Here is an 18689-nt window from a genome sequence, read left to right on the forward strand (position 1 = left end):
GCCATTTTTGAGTTAATCTACATCTTGCTTTTTTGGTCTCTTTCTCTGTTTCTCTCGCTTTCTGTTTCCCTCTTGTTTCTCTCTTTTTCATGTTTACTAGGAGAAAGGACACTCTCTCACTCGCTCTCATTATCTGTCGGTTTCCATGGCGACAGGGCAGTGTTAGCTGAAGCAAGTGTGGTACTGAGAAACTTCAGAGATGACGAAGGCAGAGGAAGAGATCAAAGATCAGGAAACGAGAACAAAATAATGATCAAAACAAATGTAATGAGAACACACAATAACTGTAAATCAATGTGATAATTTGTATAAAAAATAAAAAAAACTGTCTGTGCAAGTGAATGTATGCTTGTGTATTCTGATAGTTGGTATGTGTGTGTGTGTGTGTGTGTAGCTACCTGTGCCTCTTCCTGTTGTCTCTTTAGCTGTTCTAGCATGGCTTGAAACTCTTCCTCTTTCTGTTGAGCCTCTTCTATGGTGGCCTGGTTCTGCTCGTCATATGCCATGGCCACCACAGCCAGGATGAGATTTACCAGATAGAAGGAGCCCAGGAAGATCACAAGAACAAAGAAGATCATATAGGGCTTTCCAGCTGCACGCAGGGTCTGTGAGAGGCAAAACACACACATACACAAACAAAATGTTACAAAAATACTTTTTTTTGGAAGAAAGAGAATGTGAAAACAAGTAAAAGGATATTGATTAGTTAATGGATAGATGCTGATGTTTTCTAACGCCTACAGGAAAATGGGCTAAACTTATATATAATGGTTTCTTTATTATTAAAGTATTACAACTCGGACAAAATTAAATTTGTTTTGCTATGGCTCTGGAGATTCAAGAAACAATGGTGTGGTATAATGTTAATAGGAAATAAATAGCCATGGCCTAGACATTGTAGAAGGATGTAGGGTGTCTTTTCATGTCTACAGGATTATATTGAGCTGATGTCAGGGCTGTACCTGCTGGTAGAGGTTTTCCCAGAAGTCTTGTGTCATGAGTCGGAAGAGTGAGAGGAAGGCCCAGCTGAATGTGTCAAAGCTTGTGTAGCCGTAGTCAGGATTACGACCTGCTTTTATACACGTGAAGCCCTCTGGACACTGCCTGTAATCCAAGGAAGTGGAAAAATATTTTCAGCATATTCACTGAATAAGAGTTATTTAGCCCAACATGGGACATCATATCAGTGGTTCTCAACCAGGAGGCCGGGGCCCATTAGAGGGCCTCAACAAACTTCCAAAGAGATGTCAAGATTTAAAAATATAGGGCTTTCCAGCTGCACGCAGGGTCTGTGAGAGGCAAAACACACACATACACAAACAAAATGTTACAAAAATACTTTTTTTTGGAAGAAAGAGAATGTGAAAACAAGTAAAAGGATATTGATTAGTTAATGGATAGATGCTGATGTTTTCTAACGCCTACAGGAAAATGGGCTAAACTTATATATAATGGTTTCTTTATTATTAAAGTATTACAACTCGGACAAAATTAAATTTGTTTTGCTATGGCTCTGGAGATTCAAGAAACAATGGTGTGGTATAATGTTAATAGGAAATAAATAGCCATGGCCTAGACATTGTAGAAGGATGTAGGGTGTCTTTTCATGTCTACAGGATTATATTGAGCTGATGTCAGGGCTGTACCTGCTGGTAGAGGTTTTCCCAGAAGTCTTGTGTCATGAGTCGGAAGAGTGAGAGGAAGGCCCAGCTGAATGTGTCAAAGCTTGTGTAGCCGTAGTCAGGATTACGACCTGCTTTTATACACGTGAAGCCCTCTGGACACTGCCTGTAATCCAAGGAAGTGGAAAAATATTTTCAGCATATTCACTGAATAAGAGTTATTTAGCCCAACATGGGACATCATATCAGTGGTTCTCAACCAGGAGGCCGGGGCCTCAGCAAACTTTCAGGGGGGTCTCAATGAGTTATAGTTACATACATCTCAGTTAAAATGCTAAAAGTAAGAGAAGTACACATTAGCTTAGAATCAAAAAGGCTGAAAACCACTGCATTATATAAACTTAACCAATTAAAAAATGAGATGTTAGATTGTTATGAAAACCTGCAGTATTTCAAGTAAAAAAAAAACTTTTCTTTATATTACAACATCTAATCTATTTACATTCTATATTCTCTATATTATATAATGATGTTTAAATTTCATTAGCATGTGCAGTCTAAAAGAATATATTCACCCTGCATCGCTTGAATTTCCACATAGCAAAGGATCTCTGCGGCCTGGGAGGAAATAATAATTGCCTAAAAAGGGGAAAGGCACAAGATAAATGTCAAGAAACATAATAAAAAGCTGAACATATACACACAAAGATGTACAGTACAGGATATGTTTCTAGCTGTGAATCATGTTGCTTGAAGGAAGTGTATTTGCCTAAATTGTCTAAAAAAGGCTAGACTTTAAAGCACACTCACTGCAAGGCAACACACATCCACACACACAACCATAAGAGTGCTTTGAGCACTCGAAGACTAATTTTTCTTGGGCCAGTGGAGCATTCCTCACATCCTCAAGGACATGTAGTGTCAACGAGCATCTCAATAACACACACACACACACACACACAGAGAAGCACACACATTCTTCACGTACTCTCGTCACTACTGTATTCTGTCCAGTTAAAGGTGCTGCGCAGCTCTAAACCGGCGCTGTAGTTCAGCGTGGCGGTCAGGTTTTCAGTGACATTGACCTCCGGCATCTTCACACACTTTTGCCGCAGGTTTCCCATAAAGAGCTGCAGTCCGATCAGAGCAAACACACTCAGACAGAACACAGTCAGGATCATCACGTCTGACAGCTTCTTCACGGACTGGATCAGAGCGCCAACGATAGTCTTCAGCCCTGAGGAACACGCAACGGTGGTCACAAACACACCCAATACACACAACAACTCAAACACAATGTGAGAATGCACAATACAGCTACATAGATCTGGAAAGGCTCTTATGGTAACACTTTAGAATAAGGTCTAATACGTTAACATTACGTAGAATGATAGCTACATTACAACATTTATTTATGTAGGTTAATATAAATTCATATGTTTACTGATACAGTTATAAATTTTTGTGTAAATTAACATTGTTTTTCACAAACATGAATAACAATGAACAACAGTGTATTTATAAATTACCATGAACCAAAATACTGTAAAATTTTGTTCATTGTTAGTTCATAATACCTAATGCACTAACTCATGTTAACAAATTGCATATTATTAAAGTGCTACTGTTTCTGTCATACTGATGCACGAATGGTTCACCCAGAAACCCATTACTTATTCACCCTCATGTCATTCTAAACCTGTATGTTGTTATTTTTTGTGTAAAACACAAAAAGGAAATTGACACAGCTCTATTCTATACAGTCACAGTTCATAGCAACCACAGCTGTCATGCTCCAAAAAGACACCATGAAAGCACCATAATAGTGTCCTATACAAATGGTACACTACATTTTAAGCCTTCTGAGGTCAGATGACAGCTTTGTGTGACGACAATAAAGAAAATTAAATCTGTTTTGGTGTCATCTTGAAAATCTTCTTTAGTGTATCTTTAAATTAAGAGTCAAATTCTTATCTCCTCTTTACACAAAGATATCATAGCATACAGGTTTAGTTTGGAATAATGACGAATAAAGAAAACATTGTAGAATGTTAATTTTTGGCTGAACTATTCTGGCAGTATACAACATTACCTTATATTTTTGACATTATAGTTACTCGAATCCTTTTTTTAAACTAGAATAACACAAAAAAAAATCTAGAAAACATTCTGTTTTATATAATTAGTAAAAAGAAAGCAATCAAGAAGCTTTTGGTGATTAAAACATGGTTTTAAATATTAGTTTGCATGTTAGTTGAATAAATGTTTTTGACATTGCGTATAAACAACATTAAAGCATGCAGTGTAAGACAGTGAGTGCAAGTGTTGCATGTGCATGCCATCATGTGTGTGTGTGTTTCACAAACACACACACACACACATGCGCAGCACAGGATATAACGGGCACAGCCGACGATGCGCATGCACATAGAACTCAAACAGCAGACAGAGGAGAAGAGAAGAGTAGAGGGTCTCAAGTTCTCTATCTCAGGCTATAGGCTTCAGCAATGTCTCATGCAAAAAAAAACAACACAACTCAAAAATGCCCAGTTGTCTATTTCTTTCCCAAGTCATGATGGGAGACCTTTCCCAAGGTGTGATGGTCTTTGGGAAATAACAGAGTAGAGCCCGGCAGAAGGGATATAAGGAAAACTATAGAATGTGTTTTTAAAAGCCTGGAATCCCGTTTTTTACGCCCGAGCGGATTCCTGCTTTCTCTGACCGCTGGGAGCGACAGAATGAGAGAGAGGCCAGCGGAGGAGGGGATGGAGTGAGCGAGAGCTCAGATGGAGAGAGAGGCAGCCTGTGAGCTAGCCCTCACCTGGAATCACTGATATAGTTTTGAGTGCTCGTAAAACCCTGAAGGTTCTCAGTGCTGAGACATTGCCCAGATCCACAAATTCTGTTACATATCTGTAGGGAGGGTGGAGGGGGAAGGGGTCACACACACACACACACACACACACACACACACACACACACGCGCACGCACAAACACACGCACGCATGTTAGGACAGGACAGGGTAGCAGAGGGAAACGTCACACAGAGACACACATCTGACTGACACCTGTGTTTACGTGCACACGCATGCGCACGTCTATACACACACGCACGCACACACACACATCCCTTACCTGGGATGACTGAGATAGTTTTCAAAGCTCTGAGCACTCTGAAAGTGCGGAGAGCTGACACATTGCCTAGGTTTACAAACTCAGTTACATACCTGTAGAATCAAATAGAGAGTTACCACAAGTGCGCACACTCATGCACACCAACACACTCGCTCAAACTCACACAACAGCAACCGACATGGATTCACCAGCTTTCTTTCATCAATGTGTGCAAACTCTCATTAACAGCTCAGGAAAAACAGTGTACAGACTCATTTGTATGACTCTTATTTTAATACAAATTAATAAGCATGAGAAACATCTGTCATCGGAGATACTTACGCCATCAGAATGACACTGAAATCTAGCCAGTTCCAGGGGTCTCGCAGGAAAGTGAACTTCCCCACGCAGAAGCCCCGTGCCAGGATCTTTATCAGGGACTCAAAGGTGTAGATCCCTGTGAATGTGTACCTGAATGCACACGAAACAAAACCTCACTAAGAACAATTAAGTTGTATGAAATTGAAACATTTAAATGTTAAATACCCCATGTAATGATGCTATTTCATTTGCTGTGTTGACAAATTTCCTATTGGAAAAAAAGTCGGGGCACAAAACACAAAAAGAGAAGACAGCATAGTGACCATATATGTTAAAATGCAAAACAAAACAAAAAAACACCATTAGGTGCTTCATACAACTTGTATTCTCAGTCAATTCCAGGTGTTCAGAAACCATGATACTATGTGCAAGGAATAGACTTTATTTATTTATTTATTTTTACTGAAATAACTCGCTGAAAATCTTCCCATTGAGTAAGATGTTCTGCATTGCGTTGACCTCAAAAATTAAATCGGTGAAAAAAAATTTATTTTGAGGTGTTGATCCAATTGATCCAGTCACGAAAAGGAACCAAGTGATTCATGAATGAATTCTAATTTGTTCAATAAGTCCAACTCACTGACTCAATCTACTCACAGCAGTTCTTGAGTTAACAGCTCACTAGAAGGGAAGATTATAAGTCAATAATAGCATAAATTTCAGTAATTCCCACACACAAAATTATTGTATGGCTTTAGAAAACATAGAATAATAAGAATGAACTGTATGGTATGGTGCTTTTTTGTTGTTTACTTTTTTTAGTTGTTGTTACTTGTTTAGTTGTTTACATTTTTTGAAATGAAGAGACAGGGTTGGTCACTATAAAATATAAACTGTACATTTTTGTTCCACAGAGTAAACAGTGAGAGTAAAAAAATGACAGAATTTTCATTTTAGGGTAAATTGTTTATTTAAATACATTCCCACAAAACCCTGATTTGCTACTCGCTGTTGTTAATGAGTAACAGCTGTCATTTAATATATATGTATATATACAGTGGTGGCCAAAATTATTAGAACACTAGTATTTTCACCAGCTAAAAAATGATTTTAAGTTATTTCTATCTTTTGCTGTGTCAGTAGGAACTGTCGCAACGCTTCCAAGATGCTTCAAGAGACCTACCTTCAAAACTATGCGCAAGTGCACCTAGGGCTAAAGCTGCTGTAAACGCAAAGGATGGTCACACCAAATGTTGATTTAATTTAGTTAATAGAAGTTAATTTATAAAGAAAATCTATGTATGACGCGTGCAGCGGTGATCTGAAATGAGGAGGCAAAGTCCTCACTTTTTTTTTTTTATAAAACGTAAATTCATGTCCCAGTCACATTTTCTTAGTTAAATAAACTTTACTTACACTACCAAAATAAAAATATATTTTGTATTTTTAGATTAACAATGTAATTAATAGGCTATTCTATTTATTAAAACCAAGTATACATCGCATCAGTTTAGTGTTTTTAAGCATTTTGCATTTATTCCAAATGAATAACTCAAGGCAGTAAAAATGTATGCAATATATTTTATTTAAACAATTATATATTTTATTTATGAACTGATGTTCAGCTGTTCTTTTTAGAGAAACTTATTTTTGGATCATCAGTCATCAGAGCTCAATAAACACTGGTCACAGATGCGAAGATGTACCTTTAATTTCAACAAGCTGATTGTTCACTACAAAAAAAAACACAGTTCATGTTTCCAGGCCATTTGAAGTTTGATTTTGACGTGACAAAGTGGCGGTATATAAGTGTGTGTATTGCTTACTATTTAATTAGACTTCCCATTAATGCCATCATTTTGTTCATTCAGACTGATTGGCGAGCATGGAACGCGCAGAGCCAATCATAGTCGATCATAAGCAGTCATATCCAATCATTTTGCGAAGGAGGCATTGCCTCCTCTCACGTGACTTTCCCCCATTCATTCTCAATTACCCCCCAGCAAACTCTCTGCATGTTTTAGGGGGGCTCAAGGGAGGTGAGAGAGACACAGACTCCCACTATAACTTTACTTGCTAGTGTCTCTGCTGGATATTTTTACTTTAGAAAAACGAGTGATTTATACACTTTTTTGTAATATTTTGTAATATTTGCATTGTTTTATTTCTGTACTATGACTTTTTTTGTCTCTTCTTATATATATATATATATATATAGGGGTGGAACGGTTTGCGGAAAAAAAATCGAACCGTACGGTTCTCCACACTCGGTTCGGCATTCGCTAGGACCGCGGTTCAACTTAAATCTGACAACGCATCTGTAATATGGTTTGCTATAAATAACACGTAAAACAAACAGGGTTCGGCTAATATATGTTTCTGTTGATGGATGTGCATTCTGGCTTCCCAATACATTACAACAACAGCGATGAAAAAAAAAACGTGGACAAACCATTCACTCTTGTATTTGTTCGTGTGCTCATCCAAAGCGTGCAAACCCGCGCCTCAGAACGTGCACAAATATTAAGCTCTCTCTTAAGTATTGTGTTTAAATGGACAAATTCACACAAAAATTATGTCAAAATGCCCGTCTTGGTAAGTATCCTATAGCAGACATAGCCGGCTGAACGTATCAGTGCACTGCATCAAGTGACAGCACTTTCTTAATATTAATCAAACAACAACAACAAAGAAATCACTCACTGCTCTTGATTGAATAGCTTTCGTAACTTTAATAAAGATTATTCTTTAATTTATACAGTCAAATATGCAATGCTGTTTTGCATTTCATTACTTTATTCAATTTCTGTACCTAAAAACTGTTAGACATACCTAAAAAAAAAAAACTGAAAATCTCTGTTTATTTTATTTGTATATTTACTCTATTGTATTTATTTGTGCTGTTGCTTGTAGTTAGATAGATTATTCTTATTTTCTTTATTTTTATTTGACCGTATAGTTTTTGCCTAAACATACCGAACCGCACCGAAACCGTGACTCTAAAACCGTGATACAAACCGAACCGTGAGTAAGTTGAACCGTTCCATCCCTAATATATATACATAGGGGATACAAATTTACAGATCACTTTTTTGGACAAAATCATGTCCATACAAGTGTTTACAAGATAATGAATATGTTTAGTTCACCTTCCCAGAAGAGAAAGACTGATCATTTTGGTTAAACTGGGTTATAACTTAGGTTAAACTGTAAAATCCCTATGCACAACTGTGTTAATGATGTGACTTACTCCACATTCTTGGCCCAGTCCGGGGGATTGCTGAGGGTCATGAAGGTGCAGTTGGTCAAGATTGTGCACATGATCACAAAACTGAACATTGTGAGCAGCCGTCAAGGAATATACACAAAAAAACACAAACACACACAAATATTGTATGTATACACACCCAACTACACCTAATCTCAGGTTAAGCCTCAGACAGCACACCTAGGGGAACTGTCTTGATATTATCAATGCTAATGAGGAAGAAATAATTATTGGATTTGTCAAATGTTTGCCAGGTTTGAACCTTTAGATTTGAAAGATAATGAAAGTTATTTTTAGGCACTTGGTAGCAAACAATTAAACTTAGAGAAGCGGAACTGTATTTACACTGTTTAAAAGTTTGGGGTCAACCAAACCAAATATTAAGAATCACAACTATTTTCAACATCAGTAATAATAAGAAATATTTCTTGAGCACCAAATCAGCATATCTGAATGATTTCTGAAAGATCATGTGACATTAAAAACTGGAATAACAGCTTCTGAAAATTCAGTTTTGCCAACACAGGAATAAATTACATAAATAAAATACATAAAAACAGAAACAGTTATTTTAAATTGTAATGATATTTCACAATACTAATATTTTACTGTATTTTTGATCACATAAAAAAAAATTTCATCAACATTAAAAAAATCTTAGAGCCCAAACTTTTGAATGTTATACAGTATGTATTTTGGTCAGATTGTCAGATGTTGGTTCCTTTCTAAGTGTTCTAATAAAATAAGATGAATGTGGACCAGAATATATGTTGCAAGTAAAAAGTCTGGCTATGCGAGACTAATCTATACCTTGTTTAGATGCTTACATACATACATTCAGCTGATAAAGGATATGAATGCACCAGGACCTTGATGGAGATTCTCCTCAATGGATTGAAGGGGCTCAAAATATACAAAGCCGGCGTAGCATTAAAGCGGAATATAGTCTTCCCACGATTCAATACTATAAAGGTCTGAAGCAGAGAAAACTGGATTGTGGTTACAGTGGACCCAATCTGCAACAATCTCTTTTCAAATCTGTTTCACAAGGCGTTACATAACTACAGAGAGTGATACACGTTACAACAACAGACTGAAGTCCTGCTGGCAGTCTAGACACAAATAAGAAGCTTCCATTTTAAAAATCTTCTCACACATACTTTTTGGTTGCTGTAGTAGGTGTCCAGGTCTTCCAGCGGGACGGACACCAATTCGGGTGGAATGTCTCCGTAGATGAAGGGCAGGGATTTTCCCGCCTCCAAATCGCTGTTGGGTTTGGGCCCGTTTTCATCATCATCATCAGGCCGTCTCCCGCCTTTGGGCCGTTGGGCCGCCTCCTCTGCGATGCGGTGCTCGATAGCAGCGAGAGACTCAGGCAAGAAGCGCCGGAAGCTGTCAGGTCCGGGTGGAACGAGCAGCTGAGCAGCCATATTGACATCCTGCTCTGGTAGCTGCACCAGCTAATCTCCGGTCAGTCTGGGAGCTGAAGGAAGGAAATCACACGTTCAATACATAGTGGCTGCGAGAGGAGACTGATCATTACAGTGGAAGTCCTTCATTTTTATTAATAGAGTCAATCTGTGACCATTTAAAACATGAAATAACTATTGTCAGTTTATTTACAAAATGATCAGCATCACACTGGAGACTCGGGAGAAGATTTCATACAGTAACTATTACCAATTAAGAGGCTGTTAACAATCATGCAGTGCCATTAGATGCAGCTTGTGAGTGTGTGTGTGTGTGTGTGTGTGTGTGTGTGTTTACAGAACCGGATGGTTGTACCAGCTCTAGGGCTGCACGATAAATCGCATGCGATATTTAACGCGCATCTTGTCAGAAAGCCGGTTCTGTAATCAGCGGTAAATCTCCATCACCTGCAGGCTTTCACCAGGCATAAATAGCCATAGCCAGTCTGCCAGAGCTGTGAGTGCCAAACTGGGCGTGTACTCAGAGCAAATCAGTTACATTCCCAGGGGCTCCATGACCCCTACGAATCCCCCATCTCCTTCAAGATTCACTGTCTCAAAGAATAGAGACATATATGTAAGATATGGGGGAAAAAGAAGAAAGAGATAATAGAGATGGAGAAAGCATGACGGAGGGAAAGAGATGACTGTAAATATTGAAATGCTCATACTTTGTAGTTTGGGGTCAGTCTTTTTTTTTTTTTAAAGAAATACATTTTATTCCGCAAGAATGACAGTAATAACTATTAAATTGTTACCAAAAAATAAATTCAAATAAATTTGATAATCAGTTTCGATAAAAATATTGAGCAGCACAAATGTTTTCACTGCTGATAATAATGTTATATGGTAATAATGTTTCTTTTGCGCACCAAATCTGCATATAAGAATGATTTCTGAAGGATCATGTGACACTGAAGACTGGAGTAATGGCTACTAAAAATTAAACTTTGCCATCACAGGAATGAATTAGCCTACATTTTAAATTATATTAAAGTTATTTTATTATATTTCACTATGTCACTATTTTTATTTTTAAACACATTAAAAAATCTTACCAACCCCAAACTTCTGAACGATAGTGTATTTTATTGCATGGCAATTTGTACTTAATTCTGATTGGTCAGTCAAAGAATTCCTCAGTCAAACTGTATAACTGACCAATTTCTTACATTGCTGTGTTTTTTTCTCACATAACTATTTCGAGCCAAATCAATATTTTATGTCCATTTATTTATTTGCTGTGTAACATACATGCTGTGTCACAGAACTCACACTGGAATCCAAAACCCAGTTTTGGTAGATGATTACAGTCATGATTACATACATAAGTGGCACCTGAGCATGCATCTGGCTTTCTAAAATGGATTTTGAAATTCAACCCCCCCCCCATCCCCCCAAAACATGCAGATTTTTACATCTTTAAACAAAACAATCTTGCAATTTGGATTGGTGGATTCAAGGCAAAAAAATGGAGACCTGATTCTTGTTAAATTTTCTAAACCATTTGATGCTATCATTTCGACCCATCTCCAGCTACTGTATGCCTTTCCAAATCCAAACGCTCAGGCTCCATTCTTCCTTTTTTTAGGTAATACTTTTTAAAAGTTCAAATAAAACTGACCTGAATCAAAATGAATCAATATAGTTGACAGCTGTGGAAAAATTTTTTTTTTATAAAAACAGTAATTGTTTTAGTTTCTAGAATTTTCTAGAACTAGGATTTCTTTTTACACAAACAACAGCTGACACTGCTCCAAACCACCCACGATGCAAAACCTTAGTCCTCATCCAACTGGAAAGGCATAATAGTAGTTGCAATAAACATTTCACCAAGCAAACTGAAAAATCAGTAGTCTCTTTTTTACTCACTGGATCCATACTATAGATCATGTCCACGTTTAATGAATGAAGATGAAAACATTTTCAAAACTGAATCTGTGACCAAATAAAATCTGCTATTCACTCTTTCCTTTTTCACAAATAACTACCACACAGAAAACCAGAGGTGAAAAAAACTGTTGCAGATTTTGAAATGCTTGTTTAACTAACATCCTTATACAAATCTGCGTGAAAATTACATGCCCAGAGTATGAATCATACGTCATATAAATCAATACTTATGAAGATATATTGATATAATAATTTGAAACATATTTTAAAGGAGCAATTCACCCAAAAACTTGCTGCAAATTTACTTACCCTCAGGACATCCAAAGATGTAGATGAGTTTGTTTCTTCATCAGAAAAGATTTGGAGAAGTTTAGCATTACATCACTTGCTCACCAGTGGATCCTCTTCAGTGAATGGGTGCCTTCATAATAAGAGTCCAAATAGCTGATAAAAACAATAATCCAATAATCCACAAGTAATCACCATGACTCCATTTCATCAATTAACATCTTATAAAGTGAAAAGCTGTATATTTGTAAAATTTAAAAAAAAAAAAAACATTATTGAGGTGTTCTGGCCAAAATACCATAATAACAACCATAACCCTGATTCCATAATAACACTTCCTCCAGTGAAAAGGTCCATCCCCTGTTGTCCTCTCACATCAAAATCCACTGAATTATTTCTTTAGAACTGTTTTGGACTGCTCACTGCTTGACCTGTGCATATTTCTCTCCTGATTCGGACTAAATGACTTTTTCACTGAAGAAAGCAATATTACAGCTAGTGGACTTGTATTTTAGCCAGAAGCAACTATTTGAAAAAACTCAAAACATCTTAATGACAGATTCTTTTATTACAAACTCACAGCTTTTCGAGTCACAAGGAGTTAACTGATGGAATGTAGTTGTGTGGATTATTGTGATGTTTTTTTATCAGCTGTTTGAACTTTCATTCTGACGGCACCCATTTACTTTAGAGAATCCATTGGTGAACAAGTGATGCAATGATACATTTCGCAAAATCTATTCTGAAGATGAAAAACTCATCTACATCTTGGATGGCCTGAGGGTGAGTACATTTTTACCAGACTTTCATTTTTGGGTGAACTACAGTATTCCTTTAATACTGCAATGAATGACCACGTTTGAGTTCCATTAAACTGAAAAGTGGAATTTTTCTATGCAGAACTCCTGCTAACAATGTCTTCTAGACAAAATCTTCCTGGGTGCCCTCGTCTGCTCTGGGCTAGATTTCAGTGTGCAACTGTGACTAATATTTGGCAAGCAATTGTTTGTGTGTGTGTGGATCTGTGAGTGAGCACTATGAGCTGTCTCTCTCTCCCTACCATCACCCAGCCAGTTCAGCCTGTTCCCTCTGAGGACAGAGGTAAAAACAACACCCTCATCCATGCATTCACCCATCCACACACTCATCCAATGATCCACTTATTCAACCCCCCTCCAAAAATGAGCCAATCCTCTGGGGTGCCATTACTCCCAGCCCTTCCCTAATACACACCAGTCTCCAGGGTCAAACCAAACCTCAGAGAGGGGGTGGGGGACACTGGCACCATTTAAATATGCAGTAGGTACTCCTGGGTAAAATCAAGGGTGCTAATACTCACAATTTTGATGAGCTGTCAAAAAAAACAGACAAACACCGATAAATTATCCAAGCTCCTCTGGTATCATAATAATGCTTGTAAAGTTCAAATTTTAATGTCATTACCAAAAGAAAAAAAAAATATATATATATATATATGTGTATCATTCAGACTTGATCAAAAATTCAAAACTAGCATAGACCACCAGTATAAAACATGTCACCTTATTGGATCCTGCATGCTTTTACTTTTACTTTACTTTTAGTCATTTAGCAGACGCTTTTATCCAAAGCGACTTACAAATAAGAAAAAGTAATTAAAAATAAAAGCTAAAAGTCTATAAATACACACATTCAAGAAAATAAAAGAAATTAAATAAAAATGACAAATGCATACAACAACATTTCAAAACGTGTTACAAGGATATTGAAAGATCTTGACAGTATGTCACTGAGAAGGTGGATTAAAATATCCCAGGCCAACTCTAGGCATCCAAAATGTGTCAGAATTTACCATCAGACCTTTCCCTCAAATGTCAAACAGTCATGCATACATATTCAGACACCGAATGTGTTTAAAATACTGTATATATATGATTTCTGACAGATGTGGCGGAAGTGACCCTTCACACTCACACAGCATCTAAACTCAAACAAAACACCAACACTTTGACATTTCCTAACGAGGCTGTTAGTGCATAGGCTACATTGCAGCTTTCTAATCAAGAATTTGCACATTTTCCTCAACTGTGCGTTAGAATCGTTCTGCTTCGTCGTAGAAAACAGGGATTCGCAACAGCTGCTCTCCATGGTGCTGAAGCACAGGTGCGCGCGCTTCCGCCTGGGCTCAGCTCAGTTCATCCGCCACGCGCTTCCTCCGCCGCCGCCGTCACATTCGCGTGTTATTCTTAAAAGCCAGTTTTTCAGACACATTGACGCTTACGTGTTTAACATGACCGATTCGGTTAATTAAATAATAGCACATTTCCTCTGCAAATTTAAAGGCCATTATCACAAATACAGAAATTCATAATTCAAAAATTATTTTTCAGTCGGTACAGGTTGTTCCTTAGGATTCCACTTATTGATTTATATTATTATTTAAAATAACATTTCCGAAGAGTGCAAACTGTTAAAAACTGCCCAAGACAACGTTCAAAATGGACTAATGTTGATTTTGGCGTTTTCTTATCAGTAGCCTATATACTGTTTTAACAAGTCAAACATTTGAGGACCTCTTAAGATCCACGTTCAACAAATACAAGGACCCAGTCGACGGATGATGTTTATCACTATTGTTATTTTTGGCATTGAGTGGCGACAGAAGCCCAAGGTGAGTTTGGAGGCCGTACCTTTATAGATGAGGATTCATCTCGAGCGCAGGGGCGAAGCAGCTGTCGCCATGTTGACGTCTCCGTTTATTTCCATTCCGCAGGCTCGAGGGCCCCCCAAACCACAACGAACTCCGAGCATGACACCATTTACACGGCCATTTCTTGAGCTTTATGTCCCCCCCCCAAAAAGAAAACATCGCCCGGGGCTACAACAGCTCAACATTTCCACCCCAGACGACACCGAATGAAGAACAGAGATTGATGTAATTCCACGTAACGAGAAACACACCTAAAGGGTTAAACGGTGTCTAGGCGACAGAGAAAACGTCTCTGGGCGTGCCTTTTTTCACTGACCAAAAATGTCCCCACCGCAAACGAGTTTTAGAGGCATAAAGGTTCGCATTAACACCGCAAATTGGCACGTATTGGTGTCCTCGGATTGTGTTTTCACCCCCTTCTCGTTTACAGCCAGTGTGCGACAGTGGGTGGGGTGTGGAAATGTGAGGGAAGGAGGGGGTCGCGTTTGCTCCTCTTTTCAATGACAATCATTATCAATATAATTAATGTGCTATGTGGACATTCAACGTCTTGTGAAAATCTCAAAACAAGAGGTGTTGATCCATTAAGCTTAAAACAACTCGACTGCAGTCCTTCGTCCAAACAGCATCTCTCTAATTTTGATAGATCAGCCAAATTCAGCACCACCATCATCATCTCCATAGGCAACCAGCGGACAGAAACCCAAACATCTGTCCAGTTTTTTACATTCACAAATCCTTTGTAAAATCCCTGATATGGCTAAATGCGATCCAAATCCCGTTTAAACTCCTTATAAGTGCCTGGATGATCCGAATTAGGCTACTGCGCAAACATATGCCTCAGCCTCCGTGATCTTTACATGGATACGATTAATTATTTGTTTACGTTAACTGATCATAATTCCACTCTGTTGAGCAGTCAGAGGATGACCTTTAAATGTATGCATAATCATATTCTTCATTTGCCTAAAGGACGCAAAGTCCTAATCATCCAACTGTCTTTTGACAAAAAATGCCTATTTTGAGACAAACATATAGACTTATTTATAACAGTTTTACAACAATATTTTCATGATTTTGGCGGTCTTAAATCTATATAAGACACACAAAAAATATGATTTTCTTGTGGCAGGCCTTTCTAGACGTTTCTGGATTGATCTTTTACTCACCATAGCAATGCTTGTCAGGATCGAACCTGGATGATGGTGATTTCTAATAACTTCGTTTTACCCTTAGTTCCGTCTATTGTGGTTTTTCTTCCACTAAAACGCGGTTGTTGTCAAACAGATTGAGAGGGCACGGCGATGTTTTTATCCACTGAAAGGCGCTCTCAGCTGTCGTTAGTCTCCCCAAATATCACGGATGATAGTCGCTTCCGGTTATCGGTGGCTTGGGTGGTGGGAGTGACGCGTGCGCGAGCCTCACGACTCGACTCTTAGAGTCAACGCGCAGCTTTAGCCAGAACCCGCACGTGAGGCCCGGGCGACCACTGTAACGAAAACACCGAGGTTAGACGGGGTTGCACAGAGAAGAAATATCTATGTGAAGCTTTTTTATTATTTTTTTCTTTCTTTTTTTAATTGGTTACGTCATAGGCATTCCACATGTAGTGTTTTTTTGCATCAACGGTAATTCACATTTTTTATTGAGAACATTTTATTCTAATTAGAGGAAATTATTTCTCTAACAACGATTATTTTATGTTAAAAAGTTCAAAAAGTTCTAGAATAATAGTTTTTGCTCCAAACTAAAATGTGTTTTAAAGATTAGAAATGTGCATATTTTTGCATATTACCTTTGACATTATTGTTGTTCCAGGAATTACTTTGTGTTTCACATTTGTTTTACTATTTACATTTAAAATGATAGGCTATAACAGGGCATTTAAATTGCGAGGTGGGGCATGTTGTCACAAAAGATCAAGATGTGCCAAGTGGAAATGCTTTTTGTAGCCTTTAATGTGCCTAAAAAAATGACTTAATTAAAATTTACTTAAACATTGATAAATATTCCCTGGGAAATATTCTCTCCGTTAAAAGTGTGATAACTAGCTGCTTGAAATGTCAACAGAACTGTCCAATACTTTAATTTACAGTACTTAAGATTTTCAGATGTTATTTTTTTAGGCATTTTGTTTGAATTGCTTAAGTTAAAAGGCTGTTGTTGATATTAACATAGTTTGTTCGGAACACATGACTTTGAAGATCAATACAATGATAACCAATAAATAATTTTAATATAAATTGTATATGCAGATATTACAGAAGCTTTATAATTAACATCTAAATTTACCTTCTAAATCTAAAGTCGTATCTAATGTATGTTACTGTTTTAGACTTTATTTTATAAGTACACACTCAGAATAATATTGTGACTCACGTTTTCATGCAAACCAGTAATAAAGAGGAGAACTGGGAAGAATAAACTATAGAATAAATTACCCTAAATATACTATAAAACAATGTACCACATTTGTATGGACCACAGAAGGAAAATCTATTTATGTTCTCTCTGGGGACAAAAAGTTTCACATAAGATTAAAAGAGATTAGAATGATTTGTTGCCTGTGTCTTTGCCTATCCAGGACTGCATTTTACTTACAAACATCTAGGGCTGTACAGGTTCAGTCAATACTATTGTGTTATATAGTATAGGGATTGAGGCCGGTCGTTTCTCAAATCCCTAAATTAACCAGACACGGTCAAAATGAATAATCCTTATCCATGCTTGAAAGAGGTTGCTGGCGTGCGTACACGGCACCCGAGGCATGGGAGAGGCGCGACGCTCCAAACAATGCGCGCGCGCCCTCTGCTGGCGACAAGGAGAGATGGTGGCGCTTCTTACGACACATGGAGCTGACTTAATTATTTGCTAAGAAACTTAGCGCGTTGTTTTTTCGGTTGTTTATTACATGTTTAGTATGGATGAAGGCACTGGTAAATTTGTATGGTCTCAGTCTTAAAAATATACACTCAGATAGGATCAGTGATTTACTGCGTTACAGCGGCTGTTTTGTGCCAGCGCGTCGCGCCTCCGCAGGGCTAGTGGTGATGCATGACGCATCGCGCTGGTTTTGACATTCACTGAGCTTCCCTCATTAAACGCTCTCGCCCGCGGGTTGTCATCGAGGCATAGGGCGTACTGAAGGATCACCAGTACGCCGAGCGGACAGAATACGGGTAAACTCTCTCAATGGAGCAGCTGGCTATGACAGAAGTGTTTATCCTGCCGAACAGATGAATAACCCGGTAAATACTACGTTCAGTGAAAGGGTCCTGCGTTCTTCAGCCAGTGTCGCCTGGACAAACGATGTACGCATTTAGAAACATACATTTAAATGATCGTTAAACGTTTAAAAGTGTATTTAAAATGACAGTAAAAATGGTGTGAGGATGTATCTTCCATGTGGGCACTTTTTGGCCGTGTGTACTTTTTTAACATTTGATGTGTTTGTCAATTCTGTGGCAAAAATTACATTTTAAAATGAAATTTTTTTGTGATGCTAGGGCTTAATGTCACAGTAGCTTACAGCTATTTTGTAGTCTATATTATAGTATTGAGTCAAAATACTCATAGTTACATAACACGTTCACATCCTTAGGCTACATAAATTCAAAACTATAGCTTATTACCTGTATTTAAATATTGTACATTGTCCACTTTTATTATTATTATGGCTATCTGTTTATTTAAAGATAATGTTATAATAAGATAAAAAAGCAGATTTTGGTAGTTCAGGGAGATTATATTAACATTAATGAAATTAAATATAATGATATATTAATGAAATTATATTACAGTTATATGTTTTGAAATATACAGGCATTCCAAAATACTGGAAACATCGCCACAGTATTTTTACAGTGAATTTCTGGCAATCACAGCTGCCTGTTTTTTTTTAAACAGTAAATTTAACTTCTTTTTTTACGGTACTGGGATGTAAAATTTCTCTACGTTGAAGAATCACCCTTAAATGACCGTAAAAATGAAAGTGCTGTAAATGCAAATTGAATTGAATTCTTCC

The 18689-nt window shown here is 37.6% G+C and overlaps 1 protein-coding gene across 1 annotated transcript in view; it reads right to left on the minus strand.

Moving 5' to 3' along the window:
* Nucleotides 1–16005, minus strand: part of LOC107705566 (sodium channel protein type 2 subunit alpha-like) — a 39347-nt gene extending 23342 nt beyond the window's left edge. Inside the window, exons 1-10 of the mRNA XM_016508888.1 lie at nt 15835–16005; nt 9487–9809; nt 9182–9300; nt 8309–8398; nt 5080–5208; nt 4759–4850; nt 2611–2859; nt 2198–2261; nt 1647–1788; nt 399–605 (exon numbers count right to left, since the gene is read on the minus strand). Coding sequence (XP_016364374.1) covers nt 399–605; nt 1647–1788; nt 2198–2261; nt 2611–2859; nt 4759–4850; nt 5080–5208; nt 8309–8398; nt 9182–9300; nt 9487–9756 — 1362 coding nt within the window. The 5' untranslated portion in view covers nt 9757–9809; nt 15835–16005. The remainder of the gene's footprint in view (nt 1–398; nt 606–1646; nt 1789–2197; nt 2262–2610; nt 2860–4758; nt 4851–5079; nt 5209–8308; nt 8399–9181; nt 9301–9486; nt 9810–15834) is intronic.
* Between the last annotated feature and the right edge of the window lie 2684 nt (nt 16006–18689).

The sequence above is a fragment of the Sinocyclocheilus rhinocerous genome, unplaced genomic scaffold (genome assembly GCF_001515625.1).
Source record: "Sinocyclocheilus rhinocerous isolate Xijiao unplaced genomic scaffold, SAMN03320098_v1.1 scaffold504, whole genome shotgun sequence".
NCBI classification, from domain to species: domain Eukaryota; kingdom Metazoa; phylum Chordata; class Actinopteri; order Cypriniformes; family Cyprinidae; genus Sinocyclocheilus; species Sinocyclocheilus rhinocerous.